This window comes from Pieris brassicae, chromosome 1 (genome assembly GCF_905147105.1).
Source record: "Pieris brassicae chromosome 1, ilPieBrab1.1, whole genome shotgun sequence".
In the NCBI taxonomy this organism is placed as follows: Eukaryota; Metazoa; Arthropoda; class Insecta; order Lepidoptera; family Pieridae; genus Pieris; species Pieris brassicae.
Genome location: NC_059665.1, coordinates 20,437,769 through 20,457,185, shown reverse-complemented (window position 1 = coordinate 20,457,185; position 19,417 = coordinate 20,437,769). Strand labels below are relative to the sequence as shown.

At 35.3% G+C, this 19,417-nt stretch overlaps 1 protein-coding gene across 5 annotated transcripts; it reads right to left on the bottom strand.

The window, feature by feature from the left end:
• Positions 1-16: 16 nt before the first annotated feature.
• On the bottom strand, positions 17-18,996 carry LOC123713338. Of its 5 annotated transcripts, none has more exons than XM_045666948.1 (14): positions 12,918-18,996; positions 12,225-12,696; positions 11,476-11,579; positions 11,088-11,189; positions 10,639-10,717; positions 10,309-10,459; positions 9,799-10,007; positions 9,243-9,472; positions 7,826-7,958; positions 7,466-7,631; positions 5,858-6,043; positions 4,943-5,147; positions 2,397-2,506; positions 17-1,655 (listed from the first exon to the last, which is right to left on the bottom strand). In XM_045666948.1, the coding sequence occupies exons 1-14, from the start codon at positions 18,608-18,610 to the stop codon at positions 1,384-1,386; spliced, it is 8,112 nt and encodes a 2,703-aa protein (XP_045522904.1). In that variant the 5' UTR covers positions 18,611-18,996; the 3' UTR covers positions 17-1,383. The 5 variants fall into 5 exon arrangements, with proteins under 5 accessions (XP_045522904.1, XP_045522932.1, XP_045522911.1 ...); XM_045666955.1 differs by lacking the exon at positions 2,397-2,506 and adding an exon at positions 3,984-4,046 and having other exon boundaries at positions 1,544-1,655; XM_045666968.1 differs by lacking the exon at positions 2,397-2,506 and adding an exon at positions 3,991-4,046 and having other exon boundaries at positions 1,599-1,655.
• Positions 18,997-19,417: the final 421 nt, after the last annotated feature.

Below are 19,417 nucleotides of genomic sequence, written 5' to 3'. Positions count from 1 at the left end.
ATAAAACAAATTTCAAATTAAAATTTACTTTATTTTTTTACAAAATTGACCGAACAGTGCGAGATTTCTAGAACGTTTACACTTGCATTAAGTAGACATAAACTTTAATTATTTCTCTTACAAGTAAGTCTTAATTCTGTTCAAAGCAAATACAAACGGCATTCGCCGGACGATTCATGTCGTATAAAAATTACATGATTCTGATTTTTGATACTAAAATATTGATTAATAACGAAAGCAACTATAACTAAACATTATACAATTACGCTTATCTGTATTAGTTATCTGATCTATGAATCTAATACAAAGTATAATACATTGGGAGGATTTCACGCAGCAGATTCAGCGACAGCTAAGGGACATAAGTACAGGAGAATGACCTTACGTATATTTCGATCAGTGCGTTGAAGCCGCGCCCTGAACGCGATAAATAAAATCTGATGTGTCTGATACAGGGCTCGGAAAGTAAGCCTATGTTTTGTACTTGTAAGCGAGACAAAGTGCTCACTAAACCAAAAAGTTAAACAGATCTCGAAATTCACCGTGTTCGTACTAAACAAACACAAAATCTAACAAATAATATATTTCGACCGTCAGCACTTTATCTTATGCTAATATTTGTCTCTGAGAGTGCTTTACATTGGAACGATACGCTAAGCTTAAAATAAAAATCGACACTGTACGAAAAAACTATAATTACTCACCCCTATTAATCTAAACAAAGAAACTACGTTAAAGTCTATATACTTTCATAACAGCGTTCTGTTCTTTTATAAAACTTAACTGAGTAATGAGTGGGATCAATTTCAAAATCAATTAAAAAATAATAAATTCCGTAAATCACAGTAACTAATAATAGCGGCCAACTTATAATTATTTTCTCGGCTAAATGATTGTATACAGATGTATCCACAATGTATAACTAAAATAAATACCTTAATGATGAAAAGAAACGTTGAAAAAATACTCACTGCGCACTGTCTCGTCCACCATTTTGTATTTCGATTCGACAACAAATGCGTAAAGGCAGATTTTTACAGACGCGTTCGCGGAAAGGTTACACTTATTCGGTTCATAACAAAATAACGGCACACAATCTCATCCGCTAAGAGATACACTTGCAGCGAACATTAGAAAACTATTAATATTAAAAATAGTATGATTGCCCAGCTACCCATAGTGAAGTTAGTATTAAATTACTGTACATATATGTTAGTGACCTTTCACTACCGCTAACGTTACGATTACTCGCCCTACGGCGCTATTAATAAAAGTATAATCAGATTTATGCAACTTACAACCGTATTACCGAAGCGAATAAGATACTACGTCACTATAATACACTGTCTATACACCGGCGCACTGAAGTCACTTAGCGTCCGTTCAGTCGCCGTCGTCGGGGAGGGTATCGCCTAAATCGTTGTCGGAGTCGTCCTCGTTCCTGTCGGGGCAGGCGTCCTTGCTCTGGCCTTTGCACTTCTCCATGTACTGCCGATGGGCGTACTTGTTGAAGCGGCGCTTGGCCATGAAGAGAGTGGCGATGGTGCGCGGCGCGAGGCGCACGGCGGCGGCGCGTGAAGTGATTCCACCGCGACGACAATCGCCGCACGTGTAGTCCAACACGTTTAGGCTCGACACCGTTTGCTTAACGCAATCTACGACCAACGCACAACATTTATATCTAGCTATGGCAGTGCAATATTCACGGGTACCTTGCAGATATTTTCATTTATAATTAATTCGGTCTTACCGTCATAAAGCCTGATATCTGCAAGGTAAAGTGAACGAATACACTGCCAATAAACACACGCAAAACACACACAAACCGCTATCTATTTGATTAAATCGCTTTCAGTTTTTAGCTTCGCCTATGCACGAGGCAGACTTTTATAGTAATCATGCTTTAACTGACACTTGTCTAAACACAACTAACATTAACGTTGAAGCTCCTATTTATCAGGATTTTCACAATTCTTTCAATGCTCTTTTACGCTCGAGTGAAATGTTAATGGAAATTATGAGAGCGATACATAAAAAGCGAATATTGGTTAACAAGCTCGTATCAACTTGCACATGCACAAGGCATCAAACGGACGAATACAATTTTTTTTTAAAATATAAATTGAATCCGTCGTTCTTTTGTTAGTTTCAGGCATCTTGATTGCATTCAGTCTCTTTATTGGGATTATTATTCATGTAACGTGCGACAACCGTTAGTATTAAGGGGGGTACTGGACAAACAGTCACCAGATCGAGCACAAGTTAGGGAAATCGCCATCAAAAGTGAGAGCTATCGAAATCAAACTCTCAGTTTGGACGAGCCTTTGTCGTTCAAGCAATGGTTACAGCGAGGTGAGGTGGTATAAAGCGTATGCGGTCTAGTTTCGGTGTCGTACCTTGATGCAGTTGCCTATCGCAGAGCTTACAAATGACGAGCTGCATGGTCCCCTTGGGCCCGATGAAGGAGCGCTCACAGAGCGGGCAGTAGCGCCCAATGCGGTACGCTCTATAACGTATACGTGCACGCACAATACGGACCACACGCACGCAACACCGGAACAAAAACACGCCATTAGTATACGCGCGCACACACTTTGTTACTTTCCTTCGTTTGTTGTAATTTGACGAAGCGTTAGGTGATAGCGAAGAATGTCGTGCTTATGAATTGAAGTTAGAGGTGCTAGGTAAAACCATCTCAAATTTTTGCAAATAAAATTCAGAAACCAGAAACACCTTTAAAATAAATATAGATAAGAAAGGAATATGTTTTTTTTAAATTATGCGGTCACTCCGGTTGCATGGTGCAGTTTATATGGGAAATAAAAAGATAACTTAATTAATCAGGAGTGGATAGGAAAGTAACAAAGTGATGTTAGTTAGCATTATGGATATGATGAACGCCCGTGTTAGTGAACACTGAAGATGATCCTAGTTGTCGAATCGGGGCCAATTGATGTACGAAACCTAAAATTTTGAGTTTTCCCTAAGGATAAGTAATAAATGTAAAAAAAAAAACTAGAAAAGAGTAAATATTTAACTTATACCCGAATTTGTCTAATCGACATTGTGATATCTAAACATATGTATAATAATTATTTCCATTACATAAAAAAAACTAATTATAATAAATAAAACTTTCGTTTATAATTTCTTCAAAGAATCTTCAATGAACCAGTACCGCATAAGTTTAAGGCTGTTAAAGATTCTAAATTGTATCACAGTTAATTACTCAAATAGCCAGCCAAGTCTTATCGAATAAATCAATAACGAAAATATGAGACAAATTCCAGATGAGTAACATGCAAACTTATGGTCAAGTCTTATTCTACCAAATAATTACTACTAAAAACAAATAACTGATTTATCTTTAACGAAAGGTATCAAGTGCAGATACTACTCGAACATGTCAAATATGTATTTTGTTGCAAATAATTTTTATAACCTTTCGTTAGAGAAAAATATAGACGGTGGTAAAGGCATTATTTAGTAGAATCAGAACGGCGTAGGACTGTGCTCAAACGTTTCCGAAAATGCGGGGTCAATGCTACGAAAGTAAAGCGAATGTCGAAAGTGAAAAAATATATCTAGTGCGAGTCGACGAGTAATGAGCCAGCCAATATATCCGATTTCATGTCTTGTTTGTACAATTTTTGTCGTTCCATAGCAAAGCCGTTGTTTTTATACACTACTACTGATTAAATTGAATATTTTTTCAATTTTAAGTATATTAGTAATTATGCTTATCTGTGCGTATACGTGAAATCGGATACTTTACAGTTATTGGAGACTAAACAAAAGTATCGCGTTTGTATGAAAATAGTTTTGTCTATTTGTTTTGACCCTATTAACATAAGTTATTAACAAACGTGAAACGTCAACTCACACTAGGCCCTCGTGTTAGTCGACACCAAACAATGAGATGACACAATGACTACCAGACCAGTTAACACATAAATCATTTCGATTTAAACAAAATTATATACTTTTTACATCGTTCCTCGTAACTTCGGTAACACTATGGGTTGGCTTTTCCCCTCTTGGTTTTACTTGAAAACAATTTTAAATAATCATTTAATATACGCCATTTAAAACTTAAATTCAGCGAAATTCTATGAAATTTTTATTAAATATGTAAAATTTTTGTTAAAGTCGTATAGGTCTTTTAGAATTGTGCTCATTTCAAGTGGTCAAAGATATAATTAATTTCGCGAGAATAATCGGATACCGGAATAAATTGCGTTTATTTATCGTCTTACAATTGTTTGGACTCAATGCTGCTTTGGGACAGTTTAATACACAAATAAACGTATTTTAATCCGGTAAAAGTTGACTTTCATTTAGATATCTATACAAGGATTTACTAAGGAATAAGGTAAACTACATGATAAAATCTTTTTCCTTGATTTTGTAAATATTTAAATTTTTAAAACTCAATTAAGGTTAAATTCCGTAAATATAAAATAAATTAACTTCTAATATAAATATTATTAAAATTTGAATAATGCAACAAAATTAGCATATGTTGTAATAATTGTTTTTTTTTTGTAATTTTTTTTTAATAATTGAAATCGTTAAACGTATTATTCTACAAATATATTTTAAAATATAAAATCGCTTTCACATTACAAGAAAAAAACTAAAAAAATCCTTTCCTAAAAATCTGTATTCAAAACTTTATTTGAAATTATTTTTGTTATGTAAATACAATGAAACATATTTCTCAATCCATGTATAAGTAAAAAATCCTCTTTAAGTTAACCGCAGAATTTATCACGTCAAATAGAATAACTATCAGGAATTAAAATCTTTAAATTCTAAAGCTAAACGTAGAAATTCTCCTAACCTTATTAATTTAAACCAACGTATTAGGATCCCGTTTTAACTGTTTTGTTTTACGAAACAATATCCACAGATTAATTAAGTGAATCATGGAGATACTGACCTGGCACAGGGAGTGCAGAGCGAATGCGAGTAGACCTTATGTCCACCAGGGCCCCGCCGTGTCTGGTGGTGCCAGTGGGGCCCTCCCGGCTCTGTCAATGAGCCCTGGGGCCCGGAGGCGGGGTCTGACCCTGGCGCCGAAGGCCCGCTGGGAGAACGCCCGCCGCAGGATTTACAAATTGCGCATTCTGCGCAGTGCCATCGACCTACAAATCATGATATAAATAAATAGGTATGTATGAAAAGTAGAAATAATATAGTTTAAATAGTATTTGTTTCATATAAAATAACTATATTTTTTAACTAAGTCAAATAGGAATGTTATAAATAGATCCGTCTTATAATATCTTCAGTATTAAAAGACATGGTCGAAATATAAGACTTGCGGGTTATACAAGAATAATTATGCATATAATCTAAAATCTAAGCGCATTTTACTTAGTAAATTTTCTACATATCCACTTCACTTGAGTATAAGGGGCCGTTCAAGTATAATGTAAGCAGATTTACTGCAATATATCACCCCCCCCCCCCTTCTCTTGTCAGCAAAAGCAAGCAAAGCTCTCAAAAATAATAGTATATAAACGTCTTAATTTTTTGTAGGAATCCTCGAAAATGCATTTCGTGTTCAAGCATAGACAATGTGTGGGTAATATGTGTAAAACAAAAGAAAATTAAAGACTTATAAATTATAGTGATTACGTAATACTTTAGGAAAGCTATGTTAACGCAAACAATAAATTACAAATCAAAACCAAAAACATATTTCTAACAGCAATCTTTAATTTTATTGAAATATAGATTATTTGATTTACGACACTTAGAGCTTTATATAGACAAAATCATTTTTAAAATCAGTTTAATATCTTTAGATTTCGAGAGTCTAAGAGATGAACAAAAAACCAATGTTCCTTACCATCAGGCACCCGCTGCAGTCCCAAGCAGTAGAGGTGGTGCCCTCTGTCGCAGAGGTCGCAGAACATCATCTTGGCGTCTGCGGGTCTGGAGCACGAGCAGCATGTCTTGCACTCGGCGCACTGCCACGCGTACTCGCGGCATTTGCGGATCGTGTCCGGGGGGAGGTCCACGCAGCCCGGGTGTACTGGAGATATTGTTTGCTTTTGTTTTTTATTTATTATCACGTGACACGGTCCAGTATCAGACAAATGTTAGAATAGTGACCGTGACCACACACACACAATTTTTTTGTGTAAATAATTATAAGTTTATAATAATAATACATAGCTTCAATCCGTTAAAAAGTGTTTTTATTACCACGTGACACGGTCCAGTATCAGACAAATGTTAGAATAGTGACCGCGACCACACACACACAATTTTTTTGTGTAAATAATTATAAGTTTATAATAATAATACATAGCTTCAATCCGTTAAAAAGTGTTTTTATTACCACGTGACACGGTCCAGTATCAGACAAATGTTACAATAGTGACCGCGACCACACACACACAATTTTTTTTGTGTAAATAATTATAAGTTTATAATAATAATACATAGCTTCAATCCGTTAAAAAGTGTTTTTATTACCACGTGACACGGTCCAGTATCAGACAAATGTTAGAATAGTGACCGCGACCACACACACACAATTTTTTTGTGTAAATAATTATAAGTTTATAATAATAATACATAGCTTCAATCCGTTAAAAAGTGTTTTTATTACCACGTGACACGGTCCAGTATCAGACAAATGTTACAATAGTGACCGCGACCACACACACACAATTTTTTTTGTGTAAATAATTATAAGTTTATAATAATAATACATAGCTTCAATCCGTTAAAAAGTGTTTTCTCAATGTGTAAAAACTATGTTAACAAAAGACAATACTAATTATAAGTTTATAATAATAAAAATAGCTGTAACTCGGTTTAAAAAATTATTTTCTTTCAATGTTAGAAAATTCCAATAAAATAGACACGAATAATAACTCGTTTCATTTAAAGTAAATTTTGTACATTCCTAGTTCTTTTTTAAATGTCTCTTAACAAATTAGGTTACTAATAAGTGAACCTGTATGTTTTTTGTACGCCTACTACTTTATGTATTATTTATAAGCAGTACTCAATATGGATGGAGCTTGGGTTCGATGTAAAACTGATTGGTTCTAATAAAGATTATTATTATAAAGAAGCTAATATACATAAATATACAGTAGCAGTGTAGGGCTAGTTTGTTTTAACGCGAATGCATCTCTGGGGTCGTACGCTCGATTACCTGCTGTGAAATGGACTATCTATGTGCGGTGTAGGAAAATATCGTGCAAAAACCGGCATGCCCTAGACACAAAGAGTCGAAGGCGTGTGTCACAAAAGGTTCCCGAGGTGGGCCTTTAAGAAATGATCACGAAACAGATACAAAAACCAGAGACTCAGACCAAAAAGTGTTTTTCTTAATGTGTAAAAGCTATTTGAACAAAAGACAATACTACTAGAGTAGCAATTTGGTGTATACAGTAATAAAAACTTAAAAAAATGTATGTAATAATGAACCTAAACTCACGTTTAGCATTGCAAGTGGCGCATACAAGGAAACGCTCATGTGTGGTCTTCCTATTGGCTTCCAGTCGCAGCTTGCACGTGCGACATGTGTCCACTTCCGGTTCCTCCACTCGGGGAGGATTCACTTCTGTTTCGCTGCTGCGCTTCACCTTTGTTAGTTTTTTACGCTGTAATTATATATTTTATGATTATTACAAGTATATTTACTTGATTAAAAACATGTTCTACTCTCAATGTGTGTTAGAAAAATGGCTTTTATATACAAGCAAACATAATTATATACTGATTTGAATGTTATCTAAACAATAAAAAATACAAAGCTATATTTAACATGATATAGCTTCAGTTTTATCATACGTACCTTATGCATCCTATGCGTGTCTTCGCTGTCGGAAGAAGAGGCATGGGACCAGTCCGGCTCCGACTCAGAGCTGGACACCTGGGGTGAAGGAGGCGCGGGAGCGGCCGCCACCACTGTGTTCAGCGGGAAATAGCTGGAAACCGATCGTAACCATATATGTTAAATATTATTCCTGATAATCATTAAAACATCAGTAAACCATTACGAGGGTCAGCCTTTTTATGTATGGCGAAATTTATAATCTTCAAATTTAAAAAAAAAGACCATATGACTAAAACCTATTTTTGTTTACATTTATATACATGTCATATGATATTTATGAGTATTTACATTAAAAATAATTATCTTAGTGAGTAGCCATTAAAATAATGGTCAAATACCATTCACGTATATAATATATTCTTCTGAAACTCATTGCTCCTCAACTGATAGGGTTCTACTGTGTTATAAGAGCGACATTAAAGACGACCTAATTACACTCTTTTAACTAAAGTACACTCGTACGTCTCTCTCTATCAAAATGTGTTTTCGTTGTGATGAAAAGAGACATGTATGCTTTAGTTAAAACTTTTCCGAACTACTGCTAAAGACATCCCCCTATTATTTTTGTTTTAGAGATAAATGTCAAGGCTTTTCAACTTCTTGACAATATGTTTGTGAATCCCTTGTGAAAATAAACAAAAGTAAAAAAACCTTTGAATAAGTGTTAGTGCATGTTACTGTTAAACAGTGGTAAGTGTTCAGAGCTTATGAACAGTGTGTCTTCCCCTTGACGGTCAGTAGTTTTATTGGACACGTCCATATGCGAAACATTTATTAGTAAATTGGGTCAAATTTAAACTACTTATTGCCGTAGTTAAGGCTAAATTGATGTCTTAGTGAATAGAAAATTAAAAAAAAAAACTAAAATAATTTCAAGTCAATCTCTCTCACATATAATTTTCAACTTGACTGTCCAAGTTTTCTTTCTAAATATCATTGCCCTATTGAGTAAAAAAAATGTCTTTTGCAACAGTTTTGGCCTAGTGGATCCAACGTGCCACTCTCATAGGTTCGATCCCGGGCTGTGCACCAATGTACTCTCTATGTGCGCATATAACATTCGCTCGAACGGTGAAGGAAAACATCGTGAGGAAACCGGCTTGCCTTAGATCCAAAAAGTCGAAGGCGCTTGTCAGGCACAGAAGGCCTCATCTACTTATATATTCGATTGACAATCATGAAACATATACAGAGGCCTAACCTAAAAAGGAAGAGACATTGATTTTTTATCTCTATTTTTGTAGTAATCTGCACTTAACGACATCTGTAACACGGCTATCAATGTGTGCATCCACACATGCACAAAATAATATTATATTAAAGAAAATATTTTTACTAGTTAAGATATTAACTCGTATAATAAAAAAAGTCTTACCGCAGTTGCTCCGACGTATAGGCCCTGTAGGTATGTTGATACTGTCCGGGCAACAACGCGTGGGGGTAAAAACCATGAGGCGGCGTAACCCTTATTTGGGGATTGGAGGGCGTTGGTGCCCTTCGCCGTTGTATGGTGAGACTCTGAAGGTCCACGCAGGCCGGTCGCCTCAACGCGTTCATACGACTGTTCCATTCACTCGCTGATGCGATAGCGGCTGCGGCCATAATCTATAAAACATTAATTTTAGTATTTAATAGAATAATGTTAATATTATTGTTGAATATAATAATTGTTTTATTGGTGAATTAATTTAATTGGTGATTTTAGCGTGTCATATGCGTCGAGCATTCAGCCAGTATCACAGTACAGTATCTTATTTTTAAATCCCTATAGCTGAACTTTTATAAAAAAAAATACTCTTATATATAACAATACGAATACATTGGACTTATTTTAATGAGATTTGCATCACAAGAACTTATCTGACTTATTGCATAAATTATAGAATTATTATCAGCAAATAAAATTTTTAAATACTTATTGTTTCACATACCAGTCTAGTTTTCTCCGGGTCGACTTTTGGTGGTTCCGGTTTATCACTGGCCCTGTCCATCCTGATCTCTCTAGATTCTTTGGCCACTGGCTCCGGAGTAGGATCGGACAGCTGCTTCTCTCGCTGATATGATCTGTATTCTTCGTATTTGTGAGGGTAGTCCGACAGCATTATGTCGAGCACTTCGCTTGCATCTACCGCCGTTATTCCTAAAGGAAATTTATTATTATTTATATATAATTATATTCTAATATGAAATGATTTTAAGCAATATGATTCAAGAATGTTCCTGTATATATCAATTATTTATAAACAACAGTGTTTCCTTCATTAAACGAAACGAAAAAGACACATATCATATATTATATAATGTTACTTAGATTAAATAGCAGGAGCGTCTCAAAAGTTTTGAACTTATTCCTCAGGGACTATGTAGGTCTAGGACTTCGATTACCGGCAAGACAACATTTTTTTAGAAGGCACGGCCCATGAGAGGGTGACCTGACTTACCTAAGTCGCAGAGGGCCTCAGTAACAATCCCTTTGCTGAGCACATAATCCCTTTCTGCAGCGGAAATGGCGCGTCGTTTCAACTCCGGATAACGTCGCTTGAAACTCTTCACTCCAAGGAACATGGCTACTTGCTCTTGAATCATCATTACCTGTAAACATTTAATATTATATTACAACAAGCTGTTTGAATCTAAATATATGTTTGTCAAAAATTGTCAATATGAAAACAGTTCTTTAAGCTACCAAACAGAAAAAGTAAACTATTATAGAATCAAATTTTTATTCAAATCATATTACATTAATATTACTAAAAAAAATCGAAGCTTACCTGGTGCTCTGACGCATCTCTGTTTTCAGGTGGCGGCCAGGTGTACTCTTTGACATCTGACGCCGACCAAACTTTATTGCTGAAAAGAAAATCATACATTATTTAAATAATTTAGAAAAATCTAATAATAATATCTAATAGTATTGTCTTTTGTTAACATAGCTTTTACACATTAAGAAAAACACTTTTTGAACGGATTGAAGCTATGTATTATTATTAATGATTGCGTGATTTTCAGCGTGCGAGGTCACCGTGACCACGCAAAGTGTTTTTCTTAATAATATCTAATAAAAATAATAATCTAAGCTTTAAGCTCTTACGAAAATCGATCGTTACTATTAAATTTTAGTCATTGTTGCTAAAAGCATTACTCCTCAACAATTTATTCACGAATACTCAAATATGGTCTACACTACATACATCACGATACAAGACTCAAAAATACATACCTGTCAAAAAGATCAGCAAACTTGGACTTCTTTGCTTTGCTGCTTTCGTTTGTTGAGCTCTTCACTGAGCTCTGAGAGTCTTCGTCGAGTAAATGTGAGGGCCTGAAACGAAAAGATATTAAATTTAAATGCAACTTTAACAACAACATCTATCTATCGAAATGGGGCCTCTTCTCGAGTGCTGGTGTTGGTATCTGTGACTATCGAACTGTTGTTTAGCTTTGGTGAAAAGAGACACAGTACCAAGACTGAAAGTTAATTTTATGAAAGCTTAATATTGCGTGTAACTGAGGGGTTTTTTTTTCATACAAATATTTAAGATTAAAGCGATTAAAATCCGTTCAATCTTAGCTAAACTATTCATAATCATTATTTTATATTTACTCACTTAGCAGGGGTGGCATTGTCATCCATCATGCAAGTTTCCTCCTCAAAGAGTTGCACAGTGGTTGTAGCCGGACCACAGACTCGTCCATATATACCCATAGTTTCCTTAAAAATATAATAAAATACACCAAATTATATTCCTTGCTGTTGTTGTAAAAAATACAGAATATATGCGAAGTCATATGATAGTTTAAAAGATTTTCTTACAGGAAGCATATGTTTAAGGGTATTCGTTAAATAGATAAAATATTATAGTAAGTTATAAACTAATTACGATGTTCAGATAAATGGGATTGGGAATCTTTAAATTATTAAAGTATAAATTAAATAATATGATTGTGATCAGCGTAGATCACTCGGTAACTTTCTATAGCGAATGCATGCATTTTCGATTAGTTGAGCTTGGGTTCTAAAATATTGAAGTCAGGATCGTAATAGCGATTGGGCGTCCATCACAGACTTCAGCGCCTAACCGAAATATTTTTTTTACAAGGAAGAATGCTTTTATATTATATATTAGCGTTGATATAGATAACTATACCAACCCTAGCGTATAAACGTTAATTTGAAGCCATGTGCTAATTATCTTTATAATAGCAATTTATTTTCATACATTTTATGTTATTTATAATTTACAGATACCTTGATAGAAAACGCGATGCCGGTAGTATATTATATTCATTATACTGTGGTTTTAAGAATTTTAAATTATGTATAAGAGAAAACCTGATAGTTTATAAATATCCATACCTTCATATACATGGCGCCTCTTCCGCCTCCCCGGCCCCTGCCCCTACCCCGGGGAGTCCTAGGAGAGGCCCTTCCCCGCCCTCGGCTGCCACGCCCGCCGCGTCCTCCTCGTCCCAACATCTCCGGGGACTTCGCGAAGGGATCCTCCATCCGCAGCAGAGACGTGTCCACCATCTTGAACTCTGGAGTGTCCGTGTTGTAGAAGGGCATATCGCTCGTGGACGACGATGAAGTTCTTCGTCTGCTCGTCAGCGGGGTGGCACACGTGGAAGGCATTTTGTCCAACGCTTCCGTCATCCGTGGGAGCTTTATCCGAGAACTGGTCGGATCGATCTCCTCTGTTTTTTCATCAAAGAATTTATTAGCGGCATCCACTGCACCAACTTCTTGCGACGGTGTCTGCTCGGGATCCATCCGACGACCCCGCCCGCGGCCTCTGCCTCTCGGTTTCACGATGAGCACTGGTCGATCTCTGAAATCACAGTTTCTCATTATTAGGTGTGTTAATGTTAGTTAGAATGCATAAAATCTTGGTTGGAAACTGTTACTTGATAAAGTTTAAGAATATCATATCATATTTAAAATCAATAGAAGCCCGAATAACACGACAGTGATAAGAACCAAAGCAGTTATTTAAGGCCTGTAGTTATATTTACGAATAAGAGGGTAATAATGTTATAAACCATTAAGTACCTTGATAGGCGTAATGATCGCTGGGGCCTCTCCTCGAGTGCTGGCGTTGGTAGAACTAAAGGTTTCGCTCCTTCTGAGACAGGCAATTTTCTTGGACGGCCACGTTTCTTAGGTTGAGGTGTCATTTCTACGATTGATGGGATCTTTTGAGCATCCTCAGCAGTAATCTCTGGAGAGCCTTTCAAAGTACCGACTTCAAGTGGATCCTGAGATAATGGATCAGGTGTTATGTTATAATCTCGCAATTCAGCGCTTTCTTGAAATAAAGTGTCTCTGATCTCATCACAGTTCTGATTCACAGGTTCACTTTCCACCCGAATATTAGGGTTACTATCTAGAGAAGTCCCACTCGATTTGAATTCAGGACTCTCACTGTGCTTTCTTTCCGAATGAACATCATTTAACGGCATGACTTTAACCTGTTGTTTTGCTTGTAGGTTTGATAGAATATTGTGTAATTTTGAACTACCATTTTTAGAACAATTTTCGTTATTTAATAAGGAATGATTTATTTTCGCTTGTCTAATTTCTAACGAATCTGTTGGAGTAATCGGACCTGTTTTAGATACTACGACAGGAGTGATTGTCAATGTTTTACTGGACAAAAGTTGTCCTAATTTCAGTCTTTTTGAATCAAGAACTGAAAGTTCAGCTTCTTTAGGTGATGGTGGACCAGTCGAAGAATCCAAGTTTGAAGGTCTTTTTCCAGTGTTCTTTTTAGGAAAGGGAGACTTTTCTGGACTCTGTACAATTCTAGAGCTTCTCAATTTTTTGCCTTCAGCGACGTTAGCAGATTCTGATTCTTGTTTTTTTCTACCAAGTAAAATAGGTCTTCTTCTGTTCATCATCATAGTCTCAGTTGTACTAACACCTTTAGTTTCGTTTTTATTAATAATTTCATCAGTAATAATTTTAGCAGAAGCACCGTGATCAGTCTTATTAATCTTTAATATTATTCTCGGTGAATCTTGGTCAGAGCATTGGTTTATTTTATCAGATATACTAATTTCTAAAGGTTTTGTAACACTTTCACTTACTTCATTACACAAATCTTGCATTGATCGGATCTTTAATTGAGCAGGTGAAGACTCTCTTTTATCATCATTTGTATTGCATAAATCAATAATTTCATGTTTGGTACAGTCGTTGGATGGGGCATGCCCTGTTTGAATAGGCAATATAGAGTTTGATGTATTAGGGCTACTGTCACTATTCAAGCTACTATTGTCATATTTGCGATTTTCTAACAATTTCTTAAGGAGGGTACAGTTTGTGTTGCTAGGTTGCGTTTTTTGCCTTTGACTCAATTGTTTTTCTTCTTCTTTTTGCACAGGTTTTTGAATGTTACTAATTTGATAATTAAATATAACATCATTTTTATCTGAGAAACCTTTACTATCCATGCTACCTTCACTTAGTTCCTTAGTTAGAAGTGTTGATGGTACTCTTTTTGCAGTTTCTTCAAAATTATTTTCTATGTCACCTTTATGATTTAATTTCAAATCTTGCTGGTTTGCTTGTCTAACAGGAGCAGGTTTTACTTGACCTAGAGTGCTTATTAATACCAAGTCTTGCTTATCATGCTGGTTTTCATTTTGAGCATAGTTACTTTGCTCTAGAGATTCATATGATTTACCAACAGATTTTGTCTCTATAAAATTAGGTTTAACATTTATTTTAGATATAATTGGTATATTATGATGAATATTATTATACTGATCCATACCTTTATCAATATGGTACTGTGTATCACTCCCAGAATCCGACCTAGTTTTTCGATTGATTTTCATCAACAGGGGAGGGTTTTTAACATCTTCACAATCTTCAAGCTTCAGTTGGTTTTCATCTGGTTTTACTATAGGTTTTATATTCAATTTAGTAACGACTGGAATATTCTGGTTTCGCAAATCTGGACTACTAGTACGCTCTTTTTTTGGTGATTGAGGTCCTGGCTGATCCGGCTTCACTAGAGCTTTAATAATCAGTTTGGGAACAATTGGGATATTTTCATCTTTTGATGCGTTACATAGTTCGGTTTCTTCTAATTCACTTGGTCTACATATGGGTTTAATATTAATTTTTGTAACAATAGGAATATTATCATTATTGTCATCACTAGAGTTTTCAGATGAATGATTCTCAGATTCCTTAGAAATGTCATCTTCGGGTTTTAATATTGGTTTGATATTTAACTTTGTAATTATAGGTTTAGTCTCCTCTACGGTAACTTCTTGACAATCAGTGTCTTTAGATGAGTTGCCATCAGGACTTTTAATAGGTTTAATGTTTAATTTAGTTATTTTAGGAATATTATCTTCTTTAGAAAAATCAACCTCAATTGGTTTTATTATAGGTTTAATATTTATTTTTGAGACTATAGGAACTTTTTCGTCTATGTTATTACATACTTCTAAATTATTATCTGGCTTTATAACAGGTTTAATATTTAATTTTGTTATTACAGGTATGTTATCAAAATTTTCCAGTATTGCTTTTTTTGGTGTTTTGCTAAAAGCTTCAGGATCAGGCTTAGTAACAGGTTTTATAGTGACTTTATGCACATGGCTTTGATCTCTCTGATCAGAATTAGATGAATCAGTTGAAATAATAAGTTTGGGGATAGGAGGATTATCTTCGGATGTAGTATCTCTATTTAGACCATCAGGTGGTTTTAATGGTTTAATTGTTAATTTTGGACTTAAGGGTTGACTTTCAGATATATTTACTGATTTAATTGTGAATTTTGGTACTTTTTCCATCTGTTTTTCTTCAGATTGACAAACAACAAGTTTTAATTTTGATGGTGATTCTCTACCTTCTTCATTACTATTTTGAATACCTTTTATAGTTAGTTTTGGAATGTTAGACTCTGTGTAAAATTTACCTTCAGAATCGGTACCTGGCTTACCTAATTTTATAGTGACTTTTGGAACAACATCTAATGGCCCTTGTTCAGAGGCTGATGGTGGGTCTGACGTGCTAGTACTGTCATCATTTTCTGAGTATTCAGACTCTGATATTTCACTACTACTAGATTTTCTATGAATTTCATTTATTTTTTCAGGTGGCTTAAGTATGGGTTTTATATTTAATTTTGTAATATTAGCTTTAAATACTTTTTCCTCAGATTTTCTTTCACTTTCTTCTGAAATGGGTACTTTGAGAGGCTTTATGGTCAGTTTAGGTATTGGAGATTTTAAATCTGGTTTGTCACATGGAGTATTATTAACTTTGATTGTTAACTTGGGTACAGTTCTTTCTGATTCATCAAGTCTTTCTTCTTTTTGCTCAATATTATAACTAGATCTTTCACCTTTGGAGTGTTCATGAGATTGCAAATTCTCCATCAATTTATTTTCATTGGGTATATGTAGTTTTAAAGGAGGTACTCTTTCATGTTCATTATTATCTGGATCTCTACTTACTTCAGGGTTCTTTAAAGAACTCGAAGGGGTTGGATTATCATTAGAATTCTCTATATGACTATTATCAATGATATCTGGAGAAGATTTATAGTCTAAATTCTCTTTCATGTGTGATGAAACACTTACAGAAGGTACTTGTTCACTTGTTACAGCTAATTTCTCTTCGCATGATGATGTGGATTCACATTCTTCTCTTTCTCTCATTGAACTCTCAAGTGGGGTACTATTTAACTGTGGATCATTCTTCCTTCTAATAAGTCTAATTTTCTTTTGGGGACTTGTAGAAGTTTCTGCTTTGCAAATACTTACTTCACTGACACTTCTAATTTCTTCTGTATTATCACTATCCTGTACAGTAGTTACAGCATCTGAAGAACTAGATACATCCTTAATACACTCACTTGAATGTTCAGATGTATGAGGAGTAACACTTGAATCAACAGTGGAGGACACCGTTGAGTCGGGCCGTGTAAGAGCAGGTCGCACTAACCTTCTTCTTAATGGGATTCTTGTTATTGATTCTGCACTATAAGATTTCACTTCACTTGCACTACAGTCACTAGATGTGGACTCGGCACTTTCAACAACAACTTTGTCCCTTTTTTCACTTGTTACACACTTGAGTCTATCATCCATTGTGTCCATTGACATGCTTCCTTCAGTCTTAGTACTGCTTGAGGGAATACTTGGCAAGGCGCTAGACAAGCTTTTTGAGCTGGTGGCTTGCTGGATACTGCTTACTACAGTTTTTATAGTATCTTCCACATTTTCAAGTGAGATACCAGCTTTTGATATTGTAGGATCCATAGTATTTGTATAACCTTCTGAGTTTGAAGTATTCTTTGAAATATTTTCAATATTCAGTGAGGTTTTTAAATTATCTATAACTTGAGTATTTCTAGTACCTGATCCAGGCACACACTCTTTATTAGAATTGTTGTCACATGATGTTTTAGAAGCTAGATTTGAAGCAGAGGCGGACTCTGTTTCTGATCTTTTACTTTGTTCCAGCACTGGAGCATTTTTAACAGTTAAACTACTTCTTTCAATATCATGTTTTATTGGATTATCATTTGTTCCACAATCCACAGATTGTGATAATGGGACAGTCAATGAATGATCAGTACTTAATATTTCAAGATTAGATGAACTCTCTACCTTATCACTTAATTCACAAATACTTGCTTCCAATACTATATTTGGGCTTGTAACTGTGTTTATACACTTTAAATTACCTTCACTTTCAATTTGAGAGCTTTGTCTATCATCACCAGATATACTACATGAATTAGGCAGAATTTCTGTTCTTTCAACTTCCTTTTGTAAACAGTGTCTTGCACTTTCTACAAGTTCACCATTACTACTTTCAACATTAGTTGAAGCTTGTGTAATAGACTCCGGTTGAAGTTCTGAAATGTTAACATGATTCTCTATGTTTTTAGGGGACTCAATATTTCTTTCTATACTCCTAATATTTGAGCTTCTAATATTTTGACTACATAAAGGGGCAACAGACGTTACAGTAGCAGTGGTACACACGGTTACCGTCTCTGTACATGAACTATGACCAACCTCTGTTGACACACAGGCTACGGATTCAGTATTTGATTTTACTCTTGCATCAGTTTCAGAAACTTCACTAAAACAAGATTTATCACTGGCAAAACTCTCAGAATTATCACTTAACTCATGTTTAGAATTTGCACTGATCTCTGGATTATGATGTTTAATGTTAATGTTTACATCGTCAGTGTGGGAATTTTTAACACTATCACAGGCATTAGATTGCATGGAAATGTCTTCATTTTGCGTTTTTGATGTACACTTTGTATCACTTTCTACATTTTCAACGTCTGAATTATGATTTCTTCTAATAGAACTGGTGCTAAAACCTAATTCAGGAGAGGCGGATTCCAAAGCTTGCTGATTCTGTTGTTCACAACTGGTGGTAGAACACTCAGCATCCGTATCTAATAATAAAGGTAAGCGTTTCGGAGCACCAGGCCCATCAACGATCTCATCTATCATATCCAATATCGCCTCAGTGCTAGTGTTGACATCGTGTGTCGATGGCGAAGGAACGCTGTCCCCATCGAAATTATCCTCAGACATAGCGGGGGTTTGACACGATGTTCTGAGTTCAGATGTATCTTGTTGAATACTACTAGTTGCATCGACGTCTTCGAGGCGTCCGAGATCCTTTTCCCGCGCCGATTCGCGGCGGGAAGCGATTGTTGCGGTGCCCGCATCGTCTTCAGAACTCTCCATTATCTAGTATTTGTCGATGCTAACATATTCGAAATATTAAACTCCCGTAGAATGATATTTACGTTACATACGGGTAACCTGACGACGTGAGAGCTTGACAAACCACAGGCACCATTCTAATTCACCATAACGCTACGAAAATATGTCCACGAATCCATGGTGCAGAATATTGTATCTACACATGTACTGTTTTTTCATATTACGATGTTAAAGTGTCGTTCGAGCACGCACAGAATCTTGAAAACTATTCATTCAACAGTGTAAACCGGCAAACAAAAAGCTTGTATACGCCATTTTTAAAACCAAAGACATGGCAGGTTTGAGCTATGAGCCAATAAAAAATATCTTATTCGGACAATTCGGCCATTGTCGTGACTCGTGTTGGTAAACTGCATGATGGATGCCCATAGATTACATAAAATTTGAGCTCTAGCAAGAGTATTATATACAATATTAGAAACCTGCATAAGACAGAAAGAGAAGCAATTATAAGACTTAGTGTAAGAACTCAATTATAGAAAATAGTCTAAAATCGCAATCGAAGGTATGTGTTGATCCTTTATTTTCGAACAACACTGTAATGCATAAGAAGGAGATACAACTATATATATCGTATCTAAATTTACCTAGGACAGTTGTTTTGGTGCGGGTTAAAATTGTCAGTTAACGACTTTTTAACAAGGAAAACAAATTATCGAATGGTAATTTCTATTTTTTTTACGAATAATTTATTTTGTATTACTTTACTAAAGTAAACTGAATATATACTTGTTATTCTTTTAAAAGTATCTTATTTTTTATTTTTTA